Source organism: Fringilla coelebs (genome assembly GCF_963513975.1).
Source record: "Fringilla coelebs genome assembly, chromosome: 27".
NCBI lineage: Eukaryota > Metazoa > Chordata > Aves > Passeriformes > Fringillidae > Fringilla > Fringilla coelebs.
In genome coordinates this window covers 3,583,950-3,603,479 of record NC_140053.1, presented here as the reverse complement: position 1 = coordinate 3,603,479, position 19,530 = coordinate 3,583,950, and the positions used below count along the sequence as shown (strand labels likewise).

The window sequence follows — 19,530 nt, the reverse complement described above, 5'->3', positions numbered from 1 at the left end:
CTATCATAATATCTTAACATATTTTGCATGACTAGCAGTAAATAAAGCTGTATGCTTGCTTTATGATCTAACATAGTCTAATAGTAGAAATATGCATTAACAGAAGCAAGGCACAAGTTACATCTGAAATTTTCAGTTATTTTAATGTAAGTTAGCAAAATACAATATTGCCATTAAAAGTGTAAAAGACAAAAAGGTAACTTCAGAGTGGGACTGGTGACACTCACCCAAGTGCAAAGTCTCCCACAGGCAGCACATTTTCTGAAATTGAGTTTTATCAATTTCTGATAAAATTTTCAATTTTATCTGTGGTTTCTGGAAGAGGACAAGAGTTTGCAGAGACTCTCAGTGACTGCAAAACCACAGCCATGGTGTGACAGCCCACAATGATGAGTGCATCTCATCCCTGATCCTCAGTGCAAAGAGAACAGCAATCACTTCAGTGTCCTGCACTTTTCCTGGCAAGTGTTAAAATACAAATCCTCTTCATCACAGCCCTGAAATTAACCAGTAACTCAGCTTTCTGTCTGGGCACATGTAGCAATTTTGACTTTTTAAAACCATCCAAAATCAGAAAACACTGTCCACTGATCAAACTCCTGCTGAGTAACTACATGTCTCTTCCCTTGGGTGTCTCAAAGCCATCCAAAGGAAGAGAATCTGTTCTCAAGAATGTTCCAGAATTGAATACCACTTAATTTATGCTGAGGCAGGAATTCCAGCAAAAGTCCATGTTAAATGTCATACAGCAAAAGCACAATTCTCTAAGCAGCACTATGATTTAATAGTGAAAAATCTGAGAGATACCAAAAAACTACCTGCAGGCAGCAGTTGTGCAAAAGGGAAAGGGAAACTGTATTTTGTTAATGAATAAAAATGTATTTTGCTAATGAGTTTGTGTTTTGGATCTGCACAACTGATGGCACAGATTGGTGCTTGGAATCCCATCCCCACCCCTGTTTTTTTTCCCTCCAGTCAGGCAGAACAGGCAGCTGTACATTTAAATAAGTGCACAGTAGGCACCACATAACCCTTTCTGCTGCTGTGCTGATGATTCCATGAGCTGGACTCCCTTCTTCCCTGTGCCCTTATCCCAAAGATCTGGAGTCTGCAGGATCTTTATGACCAGCTCCTCAAAGGCATGGTGCACTCCATCCTGAGTCTTGGCACTGGTCTCTGGAGAGAAGGGGGAAAAAATTATTTTATCTTATTTGCAGGGAGTATATTCCACTTAGAAAAATATATTTTGGGAGCAGAAAGAAGATGGGAGTTTTTTAATGAGTGAACCTCCTCTCCATTCTCTCCTAAAGGTACACTTGAATAGGATAAACAGACTAGATCCCAGTCTGAAGTACCACATTTTTCCACCAAAAAGAAATCCACAGTTGCCCTTTTTCTCCATAATGGAGAAAAAAAAATTTTTCTCAAGTTGGTTAATTATTCCAAAACAAAGCTGAGAAACAAAGATTACAGAGGGAATTGCATGTTGTCCCCTTTGTGTTTGAATTTCTCCTAGAAATCTTTTCAAGAAGCTTTCTCTTTAGAAACTCCCACCTTTACATCTTCACATTGTACATTTTCTTGTAGCTCTAAGAATATTGTCTTTTATGGAGCTGCAACAGAAACTTGGAAATGAAAGATCAGCCAAAGTCCTTGCAGACACCAGTAGGGAGGAAAATTTCAGTCTTCTGGGCTCTGAATTAAAAAATCCTGCTTGATTCAAGAGAATATAAAATTCATGCCTGTACAGTAGATGCAGTAAATCTGTTTCAGAGCTTCTGGTCAATACAGAAACTGAAACTTACATCCCTGCCCAGGAATTACAGCAAAAGGAACCCATATTAATTAAAAAAAGGTTTAACAACCCATCAACCTAAAATACAATTGTATTTCATGCTTGGCAATACCAAAATAAGCATCTGAATGTGGAAGTTTTTGTCCCAGAGGTGCATACCTATAAAAAGCAGTGCATGTTTCCTGGCAAGCTGGAGCCCTTCTTTTCTCTCCACTTCACGGTCAGGCTGCAGAGACAGATGAAGAACATGATTGAAATAAGCTACACTTGCCACTTTAAAAAAGTACCCAGAAAAGCAGCACTGAAATGAGAACAAAACCTCAAAAACCAGGTTTTGCTGAAGGGAAAAAACATCTGTGATATGTATTAATCAACTGGATTTTCCCATTCTGTAGCTCACTGCCAGGCTGGCTGTCAGGGGGTCAAACTGAACATCAAACCACAGAATCTCCTGAGCTGGAAGGGACCCACCAGGATCATCCAAGTCCAACACAGCCCCAGAGCCACAGCCTGTGCCAAACCAGCAGGAATTGGATGTGTTGCTGTGTTCTGAATCAAGCAAAAGCAGAAAGGCCCAGCAGTCAGGCCAAAAGTCCATCAAAGCTTCTGAAACTGGGCACACTGGGAGGGGCAGAGAGCCCAGCTCAGCACAGCCACACTCAAATCCTCTCCTTGCAAGGCAAGAGCAGAGCACCTCACTGTGCAACAGGCATGGAAATGTGTCAGAAGAGCCCAGAAACGAGCAGCAAGCAGTGCACCTCACAGCCAGCCAAAGAGCTGAGCTCCCCTTCCCCACCCCTGTCCCACAGCCTGGGCAGAGAGCAGCAGCTGTGCTGCAGGTGAGCTCAGTGTTAGACAGGTTTTGGGCAGACCCTTGGACCATCTTAATGGAATATCATCAATTGCATCTCTCCAGGAAAGCTCCCAATAAAATCTTTAACAATGTCTGCTTCTAAAATGATCGAAATGGAGCCTTCCCAAGTGAGCTGCAGAGTGAATTTCCTCCTGATACAACATCTGTGTTACTCACAGCACTCACCTCACATTTACACACTGTGATGAATCAATAATCCAGAAATGGAGCCTTCCCAACTAAGCTGCAGAGTGAATCTCCTCCTGACACAACATCTGTGTTACTCACAGCACTCACCTCACATTTACACACTGTGATGAATCAATAATCCAGAAATTGAGCCTTCCCAAGTGAGTTGCAGAGTGAATTTCCTCCTGACACAACATCTGTGTTACTCACAGCACTCACCTCACATTTACACACTGTAATGAATCAATTAACCCAGGGAAGAATGGAAAAGGATGCATTCCCAAACTGACCTTATCAGTTTTATTGCCAACCAACATCTTCACAGTGCTGCTGGAGGTGGTGTACATCTCCACCTCATTCAGCCATCTTCCTAGTCCTGTGAAAGTGGCTTTTCTTGTAACATCATACACTGAGAACAGAGGAAAAGGAGCTGAGCAGCTGTAGAGTCTTGGACAACTTTCCTTCATTGTGACAGAACTTAGTCCATCCACACTTCCTAACTACTGCCTGGAAAAAGAAAAGGTTCTAGGGAACTACAGAAAGGGGCATCAACCACACACTGCTCCTGTGCTCACCCAAAGTCACCTCAGGATTGCAGAACACAAGCACCTCTGCGAGGGAAAATCAGATTTACCAACAGAAATATTCTACCTGTTGCTAGTGCTGAATTGGGGCACACAGAATGTTTTTAAATAGGTATTTTGTCAGCTAATTTTATGTATCAGTACATGCACATGCTGCTGCTAAAACATGGATTGAGTTCAAAGCTACTTTTGGGCACTGGTAAATTAATAACTGCATTTACATAAATCACCAAGGTTTAAAAGTCATAGAAAGAATATTTTGTACAGCAAAGTTAAGGTTAGCCTTCACAAATCCTGAAAGGAAGAACCCTTTTGTTTTCTAATTGCTGTTGTCACACAGAAGGGCTTTGTGTGTGTACAAACCTCAAGTCTCACCATAATCACAATAATCACATCAATAGCTTCTGAGGGAAAAGAAAAGTAAAAACATCCTGGGGAAAAGAACACAGCCCAACCCCTGATGAGCCTTATTACAGAACACCAGCCATGTGATAGCTGCAAAGCTGATCATTCATCCACTCAACAGCCTGCAGCATGACATTTTTAATTTAAAATACTTTGAAGCAGCAATATTTCCTGCCTGAGGTTTTGCATACCCAGTGTTTGAGCTAATGAGCAATAATGTTCTAACAGCCATAATTATTCCTCTGATTATCTTGTATAACCAACCTTTTGCAAGGACATGCACATTTAGCAGAAATAAAACCCCACAATTTCTGTAATCATGCTTTTCTTCCATTCATTTCATACCTAAAACAACCCCTTGAGCTCCTCTGTAGTAACTGGGAGTCACTGTTCTGAAACGCTCCTGTCCTGCTGTATCCTACAGAGGGAGGGGGGAAAAAACCCCAAACACACAACATCAAATACATTTAGAACAACAAAAAAAAGATATTTTAAACTAAACAAGATGAGCAAATTTAAAATTTTAAATCCTGAGCAGTAAGGAAAACATGAAATGGAAGGAAGTCCCAAACCCTGACTAAAGAAGAGTTTAGAAGTGGTTTGGTTTGTCTGCAGCTCCTGCTGTACAATGACACTCATGAAACCTCAAAATGAAGAAGAATTCAGCAAAGAGAGAGGAGGGGCAGGAAGGAAGCGAGGAAACCACAAAAAGGAGCTCTTGAAGCTGGTACACCTCTCAAAACCCAACACACCCCATGTGTCTGGAACAAAACCTACCCATATGGCCAGCTGCACTGCACGGCCCTCCACCACCATTTTCTTCACTTTAAAATCAATACCTGAGAGGCAGAAAGGGAGGATCATCAGAAGGAATTGCTGAATGCCCACCCTGGCAGCCCCAAAGGAGCCCAGCAAGAAGGAACCCAGCAAGAAGTGTTATAAATGAGAAGCTTGACTAGGCCAATAATCAAGCAGTAATCAATTTATTAATTAATATGGTAAATGTTATGAGTAAAAAAAAAAAGGGTTACCCATTTTTTTAAAAAAAGTTGTAGAATTACAAGTTTAACTAGTTCTGGCAGAGGAGAAGTCTTTGTTAGCTGCATGTTGTGAGTAGGTTGTTAACTCTGCATTGTTGAGAATTCCCCTTTTGTCAGTGCCACCCTGCCTGCTGCCAGGAGGATGGCGATGGTGAAAGGAGGGGACATCGGAGGACATGCAAATGACCTCGGAGGCAGGATGCACGGGGTAAACCCCCCACCAAACTCACCAAATAAACCCCCAAAAACAACGAGCCAAGCCAGAATTAAGAGATCAAAGTGATGTCTGGACGTGAGGAACAAAGTCCAGAGCCTGCAGAGACGCTGAGACCCTTATTTTGCCCCTCACCATAACCTAAAAAATGCTGGCTGGACAGAGGACCTCAAATGTTAGACAAGAAATTTGGGAATCCCTGGAGCTCTCCTGAGGACAGACTTCCCAGCTCTGCCTGCATTCTAGTAGACAAAACTGCATTTTCCTCCTCCTCTCCTCCCTCTCTGCACCATTCCTGGGAGCAGCAGCGATGTGAGTGCAACCTGTCAGCTCTCCCCACTGAGCTGATCACATTTAATAAAAGCATTAAAAAGGAGAAACATCTCCTGCCCTATTTATTTCAGTAAGGTATGAACAACACAGCAGTAATACAGCAGGGGAAGTTTTCCCTCACGCTGCACACCGATGGTTGGGCTCACAGGTATTTATAGGGGAACTCATCAGCTTTCTCAGCAGTTTCTATTCCCAATTTTTACATCACAATTCTATACACTATGGTGATTTAGTTTTTCTCAGCATGTATCCCAGAAAAAGGAGTATCCCAGGGTGGTGGTTTGGTTTCCAAAAGAAGGAAGAAGTCTCCCAGATTCCAGATGTAGGTCCAACTTTTAAATGCAAGGACTATAAATCTCATTACAGTGATGTCCAGCTTCCCTTGGTCGAGGCTATTAATCCTTGAGTTGATATTCATCTTCCTATTCCTCAAGCTGCATGTTTCCTTTTTATATATTCTAAAGCTATAGTTTCAAAGATCCTTACTACATGCAATATTCTAAAATTATACTTCAAAAGGTTATTATTGCAAAACCCTTTCAGGCTTAGCTACAAGCAGAAAGTTCCTGCCAAAAAGCAACATCCTTAAAGCTTTAATTCAAAGGGTCCTAAATCAACTTAAGACTTAGAAAGGTTAATTGCAAACAAAGGATAAGCTCAAAGGCCTTCTTCCATGCTTTACTTTCCTCAGTTATTATTAGAATTCGTCTTTATAACTGTCCCATGGTCAGTTTCCACACATATTACAATGACAAATACACACATTGCCTGTCTGTACCTGACACAAAACACAGCTTTGTGTTTCACAGAAGGACCCCGGCAGGAACGAGCCCAGCAAGAAGGAGCCCAGCAGGAAGGAGCCAAGCAAGAAGACACCCAGCAAGAAGGAGCCCGGCAGGCAGGAGCCCAGCCCCGGGCGGGCAGACCCCGGCTCACCGACGGTGGGTGTGAGGCGCGGCTCGAAGGCGCCGTCCGTGACCCTCCGCAGGAGGCTGTGGGGACACAGAGCGCGGCCTCAGCGCGGGGCTGCGCTCGGCGCTGCCCCGCGGGCCGCTCCCGCACCTGGACTTGCCCACGCCGCTGTCCCCGACCAGCAGCAGCTTCAGGGTGAGGCCTGCGGGCTCCATCCCGCAGCGTTCCGGCCCGGCCGCCGCCGCCGCCGCGCTCCCCGAGCGGCCGCCCGCGGCTCCCGGCGGTGCGGCCCCGGCAGCTGCCGCGGCCCCGCCTCGGAGGCGGCGGCCGGGGCCGGGCGGGGCGGGAGCGGGCCGGGCTGGAGCCGCAGCGCCGAGGGCTCGGCCATGGGCGATTATCAGATCTCGGTGGAGGAGCTGAACGAGCTCCTGTCTAACGGGAGCGGCTGCTACAGCCTGCCCAGCGCGCACAGCAACGAGGTGGTGCCGCGCATCCACGTGGGGAACGCGTGAGTGCGCCGGAGCGGGGCCGGCCGGGGGCGCGGGGCAGGCCCGGCCCCGGGGGCGCGGGGGGCGGAGGGGCTGGACCGGGCTGGGCTGGGCTGGGCTGGGCTGGGTGGGGTGGGGTGTGCGGAGGGGCCGGGCCGGGTGCGGTGCCCGGCAGGCGGAGGGGCCGGACCGGGCCGGGTGCGGTGTGAGGAGGGGCCGGGCCGGGCGCGGTGTGAGGAGGGGCCGGGCCGGACCGGTGCGGTGCCCGGAGGGCGGAGGGGCCGGGCTGGGCCGGGCCGGGTGCGGTGTGCTGAGGGGCCGGGCCGGGTGCGGTCTGTGGTGGGGCCGGACCGGTGCGGTGTGTGGAGGGGCCGGGCCGGGCCGGGTGCGGTGCGCTGAGGGGCCGGGCCGGTTGCCGGTTGCCGTGCCCGGCGGGCGGAAGGGCCGGGCCGGGCCGGGCCGTGAGGCGCAGAGCGGTCACCGAGCAGCTCCCGGTGCTTCGAGCCGGCGGCAGTCGGGCTGCAGGACGAGATCTGCTGGACCTCAGCGGGGTTTTTTTTTTTTACACCACATCATGATTTTAGTTATCCTGTCCTATCCTGCTTATGAAAAACGCCAGTCAATTGTTTTTAAAATTTTTAAAGTTTAACAGTAATAAAATGGTTTTAAAAATAGTAATATAATTAGAGTAATAATAATTTGGACAATTTGGATTAGGACAATATGAGACAATAAACACAAAGAGTTACAGACCGTCCGGGTACCTTTTCTGGGCAAAATAAGCCCGAAAAGGCCCCACGTACACAGAGGATTAACCCTTAAAAGCAACAGCCTGTTGCATATTCACACACCTCACACATGATGCATCAATTCCATTCACACACAGGATTCTGGCTGGGCAGTGTCAGTTTCTTCCTCTGAATCCTCATGGTGTCTTCAGGGCTGAGCAAGGCAGGAAGAAGTTCGTTTCTTCTGATAATGGAGCAATAAATTCTCTTTCTCTGAAAGATTTGGGTGTCCTGTAGCTGCTATCTCAGTGTGAGTCCTTTCTTTAGAAAAAAAGTATCCTACATAGCATAGTTTCTATTTTAACATTTTGTTATAACCTAAAACTATATTTAACACACTACTTAAGATAATTAATGCAGCATTACTTTCTATCACAACACATGTAATATTCATTTTAATATTTGCCAAAAGCCAATAATAAAATAGACATTTTTCACACTGCTGATTCTTTTTCCCCTTTTTGGTCAATCTATGTGCACTTCTTCCCTGTGAAATTGGGGATTTTTTTAAATACACTGGATGCCTGTACTTATTTTAGGTTTGTATCTCCTAAGGAAATACAAGTCAGGATCATAGATTGTCACTTAGTCCTAAGGCAAAATAAATTATATTTGTTACTGCCAGGACATGCACATCTAGAGATGGGACTGAAATGATTCAGTGGCCACTCTGACAGCCACCATCTCCTTCATACTTGTAGTATTTACAAAATAATGGCAGTAGTTTTTTCCTGGGGAAAAAAGGAAGTCATGGCTTGCAAGCTGATTTGTGCAGTAAATAATTTTAAAATAACAGTCTGTTGCCACATTCAACCATGATTTCAGGATGGGAGTTCCTGTTGATGCTGAACAGATAGATGCTGATCTATTTAATGTTAATTAAACCATATTCTCACCCTGCTAAGCATAGGAACTCACCACTGAATTAACACTTTTTGGTTTGGCCTTGCTCTGTAGGATTTTTGTGTTGAAAGCAGAATTCTCCAGACACTGAAACTTCTCCCCTGGCACAGATGATGTCCTGCCAGATGGAAAATCTGTCAGCATTTGTTTGGGTAATGAAGTCTTACAAATATTTGGTTCATTGCCATAGTTGCTTGGCACAGACAGCAGAAAATGTAGAAGCTTCAGTCATGCATAAATCTTCATCTGCTTTCACTAGAATTTAAGGGGTGTGCAGTCATCAGCAAGAAAGAAATTCTCAAGATGTTCATGGCCTTGAATTACTTCAAAATTGTGAGTGAATGGACTCAGAGATTCATGTAGATGTAAACTGACTAATTTGGGTGTTTATTTTTTTAGATTACCCAAGGGTCCAGCCAAATGCCCTGGATGCATTGCCATCTCATAGAAACTTGTCCAAAATGATACTGCACAAATGTTTATCTGGAGCTCAGCTTAATATGAAGTCCTCTTGTATTTGCAATTGATGAGTTGAGCTGTGGGGAGTTTTTTAAAAATATTTGTTTCCATATGCAGTTAAACACATACTAAAAGCTGCTTTTAAAAACAATCTGTCTAGGCTACTTCTTTTCCCACAGTGTGCAGGAACTGAGTTATCCTTCAGCTCAAGCTTTCTGTCACATTCTGCTAATGTTCACCAGTGGGGCTTAGATTTTACTGGGAGACCACATAGAGTGATAAAATATGTGGGGTTTTTTCCTTCCCAGGAAAGTGAGGCAAATATTGCAACTGACATATGAAAATAAGCAGCATCAGAATGAAAAGTAGTGGGATTATGGCAAAAAGGAGTTAATGCTCTCCTGATATTATTTTATGGTTAGCTCCTCTTACTGTAGGTTGCACTCCAGGGCACAGGCAGAGGTTGGTGCATGGTCACTTGTGTTACTGAGCAGGTTTGTTTGCCATTTTACATCCTGGAGCTTTTATCAAAGCTCATGGCATTATTACTGGATCTAATTAATTATCATCATCAAGCCTGAAAGGCATGATTATTGTCATCCAGCTTAATTATTCACTAATAGGGTAGGTCACGTTTAGCCACCTAAAGCTCATGATTTTGCTACAATTATTGGGAAAACTGAGGAGTTGGAAAGGGCTTAGCTTTCACTACATACTGACTGTAGTTTATGCCATCATACTCACCCCTGAGTTGTATTTAGCAGCAGGATGACTGAGCAAACCTCATGTGTTCCATTTCCAGTCCTGCCCTGTGGGTACTTCCAAGCATTATTCCCAGAAATGAGAACAGGCTGAGCCCCCATTTTGTGCAGTCTTGGAGCTTCTGTGCTCTAGAAAGTATTGGGACTTCCAACAGGATATTTCTGCCAAGTAATAACTAGAAAGTAAGAGAATATCCACTGAATGCTTTCTTAAGCACTTTAGCATCTTAAACATCACTCATCTGGATTCTTTCCCATCCAGATACTGATTTCAGCCAAGACACTGAAAATTACACATGTGATGAAAAGACTGAATGATATCTCTGTGTTGGTGGCCTCTGCATAGCCTTGACAGATCTTTTCATGACTTCAGAGGTGTTGAATAGCACAGGGCATTGGACTACACCTCTTAGATGGGTCTTCTGAAGATTTAACTAACATTCACTCAGGTCCTTTCTTCCCATGGCCTCATAGGAAGTCAGTGCTGTTTCACAGTGCTTAAAATTGCTCCCTAAAATGTCAGTTTGTCTGGGCTGCCTGCTAAAGTAGCAAGTACTGCTTATCAAGTTCTACAACACTGGTACCTGACAGTAGAGGCTTTTTATAACTGTTTTTTAAATTATTTTATGTGGATAAAGGTTAATCTTAGAAGTTAATGTGTTATCATCTCCAGTATCTTCCTACTTTGGTCAGAATTTTATGTTCAGAAAGTTAGAATTTTATGCCACAGTAGGATCTAGCAGATGCAGATTCACTTTCATGTGTGCATTCCTCAGTGTCAGCCAAGAAATCAGCACAAGTAGTGACCATGGCTCTGAATATTTTTGTGAATTTATAACCTGTAGCTAATTCACTTTTGGGCACAGTATATTTGGCATCTATTAACAGAAAAATCCAAGGGTTTGGTTCTCAATACCTAAATACTGAGATGATTCACCAAATTCTAATCATTTTCTTGACACTTTTTGTCACGCAGGTTCATAGCCAAGAACATAATGAGGCTGCAGCGTCTGGGGATAACCCATGTTCTGAATGCAGCAGAGGGGAAATCATTCATGCATGTGAACACTAATGCAGAGTTCTATGAAGGCTCAGGCATCAGATACCATGGCATTAAAGCTAATGATACACAGGAATTTAACCTCAGTCGCTACTTTGAGGAGGCAGCTGATTTTATTGACAAAGCCCTTTCCCAGAAGGATGGTAAGGCAAACTGAAATACCTTTCTACATGTTTTCTGTGCACTGCATATGTTTCTTAGTCATTTGCTGTTTAAAATGCTTCTTTGCTCTTATTATCCACAGAACAATCAAGTGAAAAATTCAGATAAAGCCCCTAAGTCAGGCACAAGAAGGCCCAGCTTAGTCTTGTATTTATACGTGCAGTCTCCAGTACATGGCAAAGGGAATTCTGTAGGGGTGACTTTGAAATGGGGAACAGCTGCTGCATCTTATTATAGTTTCTTTCTGGCAAGAGATGTTTTTACTTTTTCTCTTCTTCTTTTCTAATAAAATATTCTTACAAAAATAAGTTAAGTGTCTAAAAGTTGTTTAAGGACATTAGAAATTACAATTTAAAGGCAGAAGTGATACAAGTAATACAAGTACTAAAGAGTACTCACATAACCTGTTACATGGGGTTTTTTTCCAAATGTACAGTAAGAATACAGACTGTCACCTTTCTGGGAAGAGATGGTTTTACTTTTCTTTAGATGTTTTTACTTTTTTCTGCTAAAATATTCTTACAAAAATAAGTTAAGCATCTAAAAGTTGTTTAAGGACATTAGAAATCACAATCTAAAGGCAGAAGTGATACAAGTAATACAAGTACTAAAGAGTACTCACATAACCTGTTACATGGGGGTTTTTTCCAAATGTACAGTAAGAATATAGACTGTCACCTTACAGTTTTTATTACATTGTCATTACATTATTTTATGTGTTGATTTTTTCTATTTCCTAGGATTGCAGGAAAGTTGAAGGTTACATTTGCAATGTTGTTTATTGCCACATTTCTTTGTAGTGTGTTTCCTCAGAGCAGAAATCCTAGGACACAGTGCAGTGGGACAGATGGTGTTTGTGTTGTCTAGCTATTTCAACATTCCAGTTATTTCTACACATGCTTAATTTCCTTCTTGCTTCGTGACTGAGCATTGAATAGGAGGAATGAGAACTCCCACCATTCTAGAAGTTCTTTCTTTGAAATGGGCAAAGGGGTTCTGGAGCTGTGCTGCAGGTTTTGACAGATGGAAATAAATTCTACATTCAGTTTGGTGGAGTATGAAAAATTCTAAAAATGAAATGTAACTCCTGCAGTTAGCACTGTGACTCACTGAAACAGGCTGCAAGAGGAGAGAAGGGTTTGCTGTGCCATGACTGTACCTGCTCAGTTTAATCTCAGTAGTTTCAGGGTCAGTAAATTCAGTCAGTCTGGATTTGAAGCAGTTCATTTGCTGATTATTTCAGTCTTAGCAGTTGTTTACCACACCCACCACTGTTTTTTTAATGTGGTAAACAAAGAGGAACCTTGGAGCTGGGTGATGTTGGAGCCAGTTTTAAGATTAACTGGCTACTGCAAATTGTCAGTTTTGTTTGACATCGAAGTGTAGAGTGAGGATAGTGAAGAGAAGAGGAATGTAACAGTGTTCTCCTTCAATTTCATTCTAGTGTGCAGTGCCTGCAGGTCTGGTATCCTGCAGGTCTGGTATCCTGCAGGTCTGAAAGGCACCCCTTCAGCCTCTGCCTTTCACAGAGAGGCTGGAAACCTTTTACTGCTGACCACTTGCTGAAAAGTCAATTCTCTTCCATGTATATAATGAAGAATCTCTAAATTTTACTAATTTATGACTATAGACTCTCAAGAAATGCTGAGAATTAATTGTTTTAGCTCTTTTACCATGATTTTCATTGAGCTGAGAAGCTTTTGCTGTTTGAGGTAAATGTGGTAACAGGATTTCTCTTGGTGTGATTCATGTAATAAGGGTGTGTGTGTATGGTTCAGCTGATTTCTTGTCTCAAAAAACAATTTACTCTGGAGAGTAGACTGGGGCCACATGTCCCACTGCATTTGGGAAGGAGAAAATTTCTGTGTCTGGAAAAGCAGGTCAAAGAGGAAGAAGCTGAGAAACAATAAAATCAGGTTAGATTTCTCAAAGGGAAAAGTGGCCTGCTCTTTTATTTTTGGGTATCTCACTGTAGGATTTGCCCTGTAGGACACCAGGTGCCCACCAAGCTGTGCCAGCACATCCCTGCCTCATCTGGACAGGGGAGAAAAATAAAACAAAAGTCTCATGGTCAAGGTAAGGGCAGGGAGACCACCCACAATTACCATCACAGGCAAAAGAGACTCAATTTCAGGAAGTTAATTTCACTTAATACCAATCAAATCAGAGTAAGGGAATGAGTAACAAAAGCAAACCTTAAAAGACCTTTCCTCTACCCTCCTTTCTTTCCATGTTCAACTTCATACCGTATTTCTCTGCCTCCTCATGCCAAGCAGCACAAAGGGACAGGGAATGGGGATTGCAGTCAGTTCATTACATGTTTTTGCTTCCTCTTCATTCTCTTGCCCTGCTCCAGTCTCACCCACAGGAGACATCCAGGAATTTCTCCCGTGTGAGGCCTTCCCAGAGGCTGCAGCTTTGCATTCCCTGCTCCAGGCTGGATCCCTTCTTCCATGGGACACAGTCCTCCAGGAGCAGTTTGCTTTGGTGCAGGGCTTGCACAGGTTCATCCTGCTGAAATCCTGTTCCTCTATCCATGGAGCCACAGGTCCTGCTCCAGGGCAGCCTTCCCATGGGGTCATGGCCTCCTTTGGGCATTTCCCCTGACTCTGGCACTGGCATGGGGACAGCCTTCCTCACCATGGTCTTCCCCACAGGCTGCAGGGGGATCTTCTCTCCAGTGCCTGGAATTCCCTCTCCTCTTCTGTCTTCACTGACCTGGGTGTCTGCAGAGTTTTTTTTTTTCACATATTCTCACTCCTCTCATTGACCTGCTGTTGTGCAGCAGGTTTTTTTTTCCCCTTCCTAAATATATTACCCCAGAGGTGCCACCACTATCACTGGATCCAGCTGGCTCTGGCTCTTTTGGACATGGGGGAAGCCTCTGGCATCCTCTCACAGAAGCCACCCCTCTGGCCCCCCTACCACAAAAATGTTGCCATGCAAACTGAATACAACCCACCTAATATGTAGAGAGAGTTCCTTAATCAAACAACTGGAAGCATTTTATTGATGCTGACAAAAAGCATGCTTAGCTATTTCTGCCTCTTTTCTGTTTCTCACTTGTGCTCTGTGGCATTCCCGTTCTCTGAAAAATCCCTTCACCCAGGATTTTTCTCCTGGGAAGCTGAGAAGCCTCAGAGAAAAAGGAAAACAATTCTTATCTCACTTGCTTCTCCTGTGTTTTGCTCCTTTGGAATGTGTTTGGAGATTGTTCACCCACAGGTGATTGTTTCTGGTGTGAGTTTTTTTTAAATGGAGAGTCTGATGAAGGAATAGAGATGGAAGCAAGTTTTGATATAGAAGAAAAGAATTGCTGAGCCAGTCTTACTGGGTAACCAAGAAGGCAAAGGGTGTGTGAGTTAGAAGTTAGTTAGTTAGTATGACTTAGAGCAAAGTATAAACCCACCCCCAAACAACAAGATGTTTTTACCAAGCAGAAAGAGAGCACAGGCAAACAAGCCTGCCAATGTGACAAGTAGAAAAAAGGTCTCAGAATTTTCCACTGCAAGAAAACTGAAAAACAACTTCTAGCTTAAACTGTAATGTACTGACTTTGAGTGATTGGAAAGCAGTAACATGAATATGGTAACTATAGTGGTTATGATGGGCTATAGACAATAGTTAAGGGATAGATTGGTTCTACTCTATGAAGATGCTCAGCAAAGTCTATAATGCATTGTAACCAAAACCAAAGGGTCTCCAGGCCTGCCTGCAGCTGGAGCTGGCAGCTGTAGGCACAGGCTCTGTTGCCCATGACCCTGGACTGCTGTAATACCTTGGATACAATAAACTGCATTTTGAAGAGCTGCCTGGAGTCCCACATCCCTCATTCAGGCTCTTACAGACACAGCTTGGCGCCCAACGTGCGGCTCACACCCACAACCCTGGGATTGAGAGTCCCACGCTCCAGGGACTGACACTCATCCCACCTTCATCCTTCCCAACACCCATCACCCATTCCATTTGCTGTCGCTTTCCAGCCCTCCACTGCAGCATAACCCTGAGCTGTGACTGTCTCCCTGCAGGCCAGGTGCTGGTGCACTGCCGGGAGGGCTACAGCCGCTCGCCCACGCTGGTCATCGCCTACCTGATGCTGCGGCGGGGCATGGACGTGCGCGGCGCGCTCTGCGCCGTGCGCCAGCAGCGCGAGATCGGCCCCAACGACGGCTTCCTCAGGCAGCTGTGCCAGCTCAACGAGCGTCTGCTCAAGGAGGGCAAGGTCAAACCCTAGAGAGCAGCACCGCTGTGGTTTCCTTGTCGGTTTCTCAGAGCTTTAGAGGATGGGTTAGGCGCTTTAGAGACGCGAATTTCGACCGCCGGGCTGGATTTCCTGCTTGTCTAGTGAAAATATCCGTCTGGAACTCTGGGATGTTTTCGAGGTGGGACACAATGGTGTCACTGTTTGGAGCTGTTGCCATAAGGAGATGCTTTTAGAGGGATAACTCAGCTGTCTTCACACATTTCAGAGCCCCTGCAGACTCCATAGCATATATGGTTTGCGTTGCCATTGAATGTGATTTGTTTAAGCTTTGTCTTTAGTCTCACCGTGTCAGCGTTCAGGAACACATAATCACAGAATGATTCTATGCAGGTGCTTTTATTGAAGAGCTCGGGGTGGCAGGGGCACAGACCCAAATCTGACTCCACCATGGGTTCAGGATGAATGCATTTTTATACCCTTATTATCTAACTACATATTAATTATTAAACTTATGTTGTTCTATTGTATGCATTGATTTCATCCCAGCATGGATTTTTGTAATTTGACAAACCCTTGGGGACACTGGACTGGGACTGTCCCAGTGCCACTCCCAGTGTCCCCATTTCCCTGTTCCCAGTACAAACTGGAGCTGGTGGTGGGGTCCCCAGTGTCCTGCATGGAGCTGCTGCTGAGAATGAGCCCTTTGGGGACACTGGACTGGGACTGTCCCAGTGTCCCCACTGCCACTCCCAATCCAAAAATCAAACACATTGATTTCATCCAAGCGTGGATTTTTGTAATTTCCATCAAACCTCCCAAACATAGTTTCTCATGATTCTTGTTATGATTAAACAATAATTCTGTCCAATTACCAAACAATCATCACATTTAACAATCATATCATTTATCATATAACAATCAGATCTTTTATCATAGTCATTAAATGATTATACAGGTGCAGTTTTGCAGTCTAACATTTTCCCAGGCCCAACCTTTCTTTCCAACTCCCCTGAACATCCCATGATTTTAGAAATATTTTATCCCTATACTGTCAACCAGCTCCCAAAAGCCCCAACACATCCCTTCACTCACTCTTCATAGGAGCACTGTTATTTCTAAAGCTTCTTTTTCATGCACACAGGTGCCTAAAGTTTGAATGTAGGAGCTTCAAGGAATGGGAAGCATATTTACAAATGCACAGATGCATTCACTTGGAAAATAAAGTGCATGCAGTGTTTTGTGTGGATTTATGCAATGCACAGTGTGAGAGTAAAGCCATTCAGAGCCCATGCTTGATGCACACTGTGTTTCCAAGAGTAGTTTTTTATCTCTTCTGTTACAATGGACATGAAATAGTCTGTTATTAAATGCTCTTTTATTTTTATTTCAGAATCATACTAGAAAAAATGTTAAGAGCAAATTCTGAGGGAAGAACTTGAACAAGGAAGAAATAATATTAGTATTTAGAAGTGTTTGTGGTGGATGTATAATTTAAGTATCCTAATATAATGCCTTTCAAAGCTTGTATGGAATTACAGTGTCTTTATCTCTTCTTCACTATCACTGTTCAGTAGCAGAATGGAATAACCACATGTGCAGATTCCTTCCAGCACAGGTGTGCTTACAAAGCAGTTTGCACAAGAACACTCTTGATTTCTTGGATTGCTTGCATGTTATCATGAAATAAAAATGAGCATTGTAATGTACCACACTGTACAGGAAATATTTACATTCTATTCAAATAAATGATGACTTGATTCTGTTTACTACAGATGAAATGAGTGTTGGGAGAGGGAGCTTTTCTTGCACTGTGCCTGACTTAGTGTGAAAGTGTGTGCCTGTGATTTACAGCCCTGAATTGATGCCAGTGATCTCCCACTGCAAACTGGAATTGTTGGTTAATTGTTAGTTAAACCATCAGAAACCAGAGGGACTGCTCCATTCTCACCTGTGCTTTAATGTAGTTCTAGAATGAAAAATCTTAACACTGTTTTAAACAGAAACACTCTATTAGTAACAAATGTGATCCCAGGTGTAGTTTTGTCTACTCAGTTCAGTAATGAGCAATCACAAAGGCCATGCCTGCATTGTTTTACAATCAGAAATTGTTCAGCAATCAGCAATCACAAAGGCCATGCCTGCACTGTTTTACTGCTGGTTTTGGGGTTGTGTGGTTTGAGGTGTGGCAGTGGCAGTGGAGGCTCTGTACAGCAAGGTAAAGTTCTTGAAGTTAAACTCCAGAGCAGATTATTCTGCTGGAGCTCCAGCCTTCCTGTTTTTCCTTCCACAGGATGGAGGGGCCACATCAAGGAGCCTTTTCTGTGCTGTGTCCTTCAGGTGACACTGGAGGGACACTGCATGGTGTTCCCTGTCACATCTCCAGTCAGTCAGTATTCAGTGCTTGCTTTGAACCAGGATGGTTCAGTAATAATGAGCAGTAATCAATTCCATGAGCTAATTACACACGTTTGCTTTCTCCCATTGATCCATTTAATCAGGAATAGATTAATTGCTTCTTCAAAATTTCTAGTTACTAATTTCATGTTGTGTGAAGTAGGAGTAGAGGCTTTAGGAGTAGGAATACTGATCTTACCTTTTCTACAATGCTGACTTTCCATACTGCAGTCTAATTTATAAAATTACCCTTTTAAAATTTTTACTAGAAACATAGATTTTTTTTTCTTGTCTCACACCGTGTGTTCTTAACACCAATTTGCACTATAAGGAAGGAAAAGGGAAATTCACATTGGATGCACTTTATCTTTCCCCTGTTACTTGGAAGTCAAAATTCCAGTCCATTAAAGAGCTAAGAAATCATTAGGCATTAGACCTTTGTTGACCTTTAATAAACCAGAATGGTTTGTTAAAATTGAGTCTGTTTACCTTATGGTGATGTTTCTGTAGTTGTCAGTACCAAGAAATACTAAAAATCAAAACAGGGGAATGTGTTCTTACAGTCAAGATAATTTTTACTTCATGGGACACTGGTCACTCTTCTGGTAACTCTGGCCCATTTGTCTCAGTGTAACAAAGCTGATTTAGCAAATGTTTTGTAATGTGAGGGTGGAGAGGCATAAGTAAGACAATGTTATAAATTGGTTTTAAAAGTGAGACAGTGTATCATATTTAAAATTACTAATCGGCAGCTCAGCAACAAAACCATTCCTGCTTTTAGAGCAGGCTAAAAATAGTTCAAATGTCAGAGCACTGCTCCATTAATGGATCATGCCCTTCCTCTGAGCCTTGCTCTCCAAGTACAGTCATGCTGCAAATTCCTCTGCCCATTTCAGCTGGCCAGGAAGGTCTTGTATGTCTGTAACCCACAGTTGCATGCTGTATAGTAAATTTCTCTTCATGACTGTAGAAGGAAAGATTGCATAAAGCATGGGAATGAGAGCTTTCTTTCCTTGTAATATGAAATTCAGGTTGTATTGGAAGAAACAGAGCTTTTTATTCCTCTGAAATTGCTGAGCACCTGCCCTTTGCTGTGAGATCTTCCTTACAAGAATGCTGATTCAGGAAGGTACATTTGAGAAGAAGTTGCAAACAGCAACTCTCTGCTTTTGGATTTTATAGTTCCTGGCCACAGCTGAAATAGTGCAATCAGGATTGACATTAATATGTTCATCCTGAATAGCAGTGTGGTGATTTTTGTGTGCAGTGCTGTGGAGAAGGGATGGAGTCTCTATAAAATATTTAAAATATTTATCATGGAACAAAGATTTTTGCCATGCCAAGTCTAGCCCAATGAAAGAAAATGCAATAGCTTAGGGGTTTTGGTATTTAAGAGTTAGTGAAGTTAGAGAAGGGGCAAAGAGAAGGTGAGAAGCTACTCACATTTTACAACAAGGGGTAAAGATGAAAATCCAGATGGACAAAATTATGATTCATGTAAAACTAAATTCACCTACTTACACTGAACTAAATCTTTCTTAGCTGATGAATAAGTACAGGAAAGGAGTCTGTAACTAAAGATTGAAAGCAAAAATAACATTTTGTAGTTCTTCCTCCATCCTTTGGCCCTGCAGTGTGGGTAGGTGTTGTACCTGGCATGCAGCTCTGCACCAGAGGTACTGCAGGAACACTCCATGAGGGAATGCTGCAAAGGGAACATTCCATGGAGTTATTTCAGTTATTAACATATATAGTTATTATAATTATATATATGTAGTTATTATAATTATATATAGTTATATATAAAAACTAAATATCATATATATAGTTATTATAATTATATCTTATTATATAATATTAAATATGTTATATATTTATTATAAACATTATATATTTGTTTATATTAAATATAACTATATAATATATAGTTATTATAATTATATTTTAATATAGAAATCTAGTTATAACTATATTTTATATAGTTAT

At 42.9% G+C, this 19,530-nt stretch overlaps 2 protein-coding genes across 3 annotated transcripts; one reads left to right on the top strand and one right to left on the bottom strand.

The window, feature by feature from the left end:
- Positions 1 to 124: 124 nt before the first annotated feature.
- Positions 125 to 6,611, bottom strand: LOC311163494 (ras-related protein Rab-18-B-like). Of its 2 annotated transcripts, none has more exons than XM_084222385.1 (7): positions 6,476 to 6,611; positions 6,350 to 6,405; positions 4,604 to 4,665; positions 4,172 to 4,244; positions 3,128 to 3,246; positions 1,955 to 2,021; positions 125 to 1,176 (listed from the first exon to the last, which is right to left on the bottom strand). In XM_084222385.1, exons 1-7 carry the CDS (start codon positions 6,538 to 6,540, stop codon positions 1,001 to 1,003), a joined length of 618 nt encoding a protein of 205 aa, XP_084078511.1. In that variant the 5' UTR covers positions 6,541 to 6,611; the 3' UTR covers positions 125 to 1,000. The 2 variants fall into 2 exon arrangements, with proteins under 2 accessions (XP_084078511.1, XP_084078512.1); XM_084222386.1 differs by having other exon boundaries at positions 6,482 to 6,573.
- Positions 6,612 to 6,665: 54 nt separating this feature from the next.
- On the top strand, positions 6,666 to 16,911 carry DUSP3 (dual specificity phosphatase 3). Its single transcript, XM_084222067.1, has 3 exons — positions 6,666 to 6,833; positions 10,701 to 10,927; positions 14,975 to 16,911. The coding sequence occupies exons 1-3, from the start codon at positions 6,712 to 6,714 to the stop codon at positions 15,178 to 15,180; spliced, it is 555 nt and encodes a 184-aa protein (XP_084078193.1). The 5' UTR covers positions 6,666 to 6,711; the 3' UTR covers positions 15,181 to 16,911.
- Positions 16,912 to 19,530: the final 2,619 nt, after the last annotated feature.

Excerpts from the sequence above, each read along its gene's own strand:
- LOC311163494 (XM_084222385.1), bottom strand. The coding sequence starts at position 6,540 with ATGGAGCCCGCAGGCCTCACCCTGAAGCTGCTGCTGGTCGGGGACAGC. Across the intron at positions 2,022-3,127 it reads TTGGCAATAAAACTGATAAG|CCTGACCGTGAAGTGGAGAG; the intron begins GTCAGTTTGGGA and ends CTGTCTCTGCAG. Across the intron at positions 1,177-1,954 it reads ACATGCACTGCTTTTTATAG|AGACCAGTGCCAAGACTCAG; the intron begins GTATGCACCTCT and ends CCTTCTCTCCAG.
- DUSP3 (XM_084222067.1), top strand. The coding sequence starts at position 6,712 with ATGGGCGATTATCAGATCTCGGTGGAGGAGCTGAACGAGCTCCTGTCT. Across the intron at positions 6,834-10,700 it reads CGCATCCACGTGGGGAACGC|GTTCATAGCCAAGAACATAA; the intron begins GTGAGTGCGCCG and ends TTTGTCACGCAG. Across the intron at positions 10,928-14,974 it reads AGCCCTTTCCCAGAAGGATG|GCCAGGTGCTGGTGCACTGC; the intron begins GTAAGGCAAACT and ends GTCTCCCTGCAG.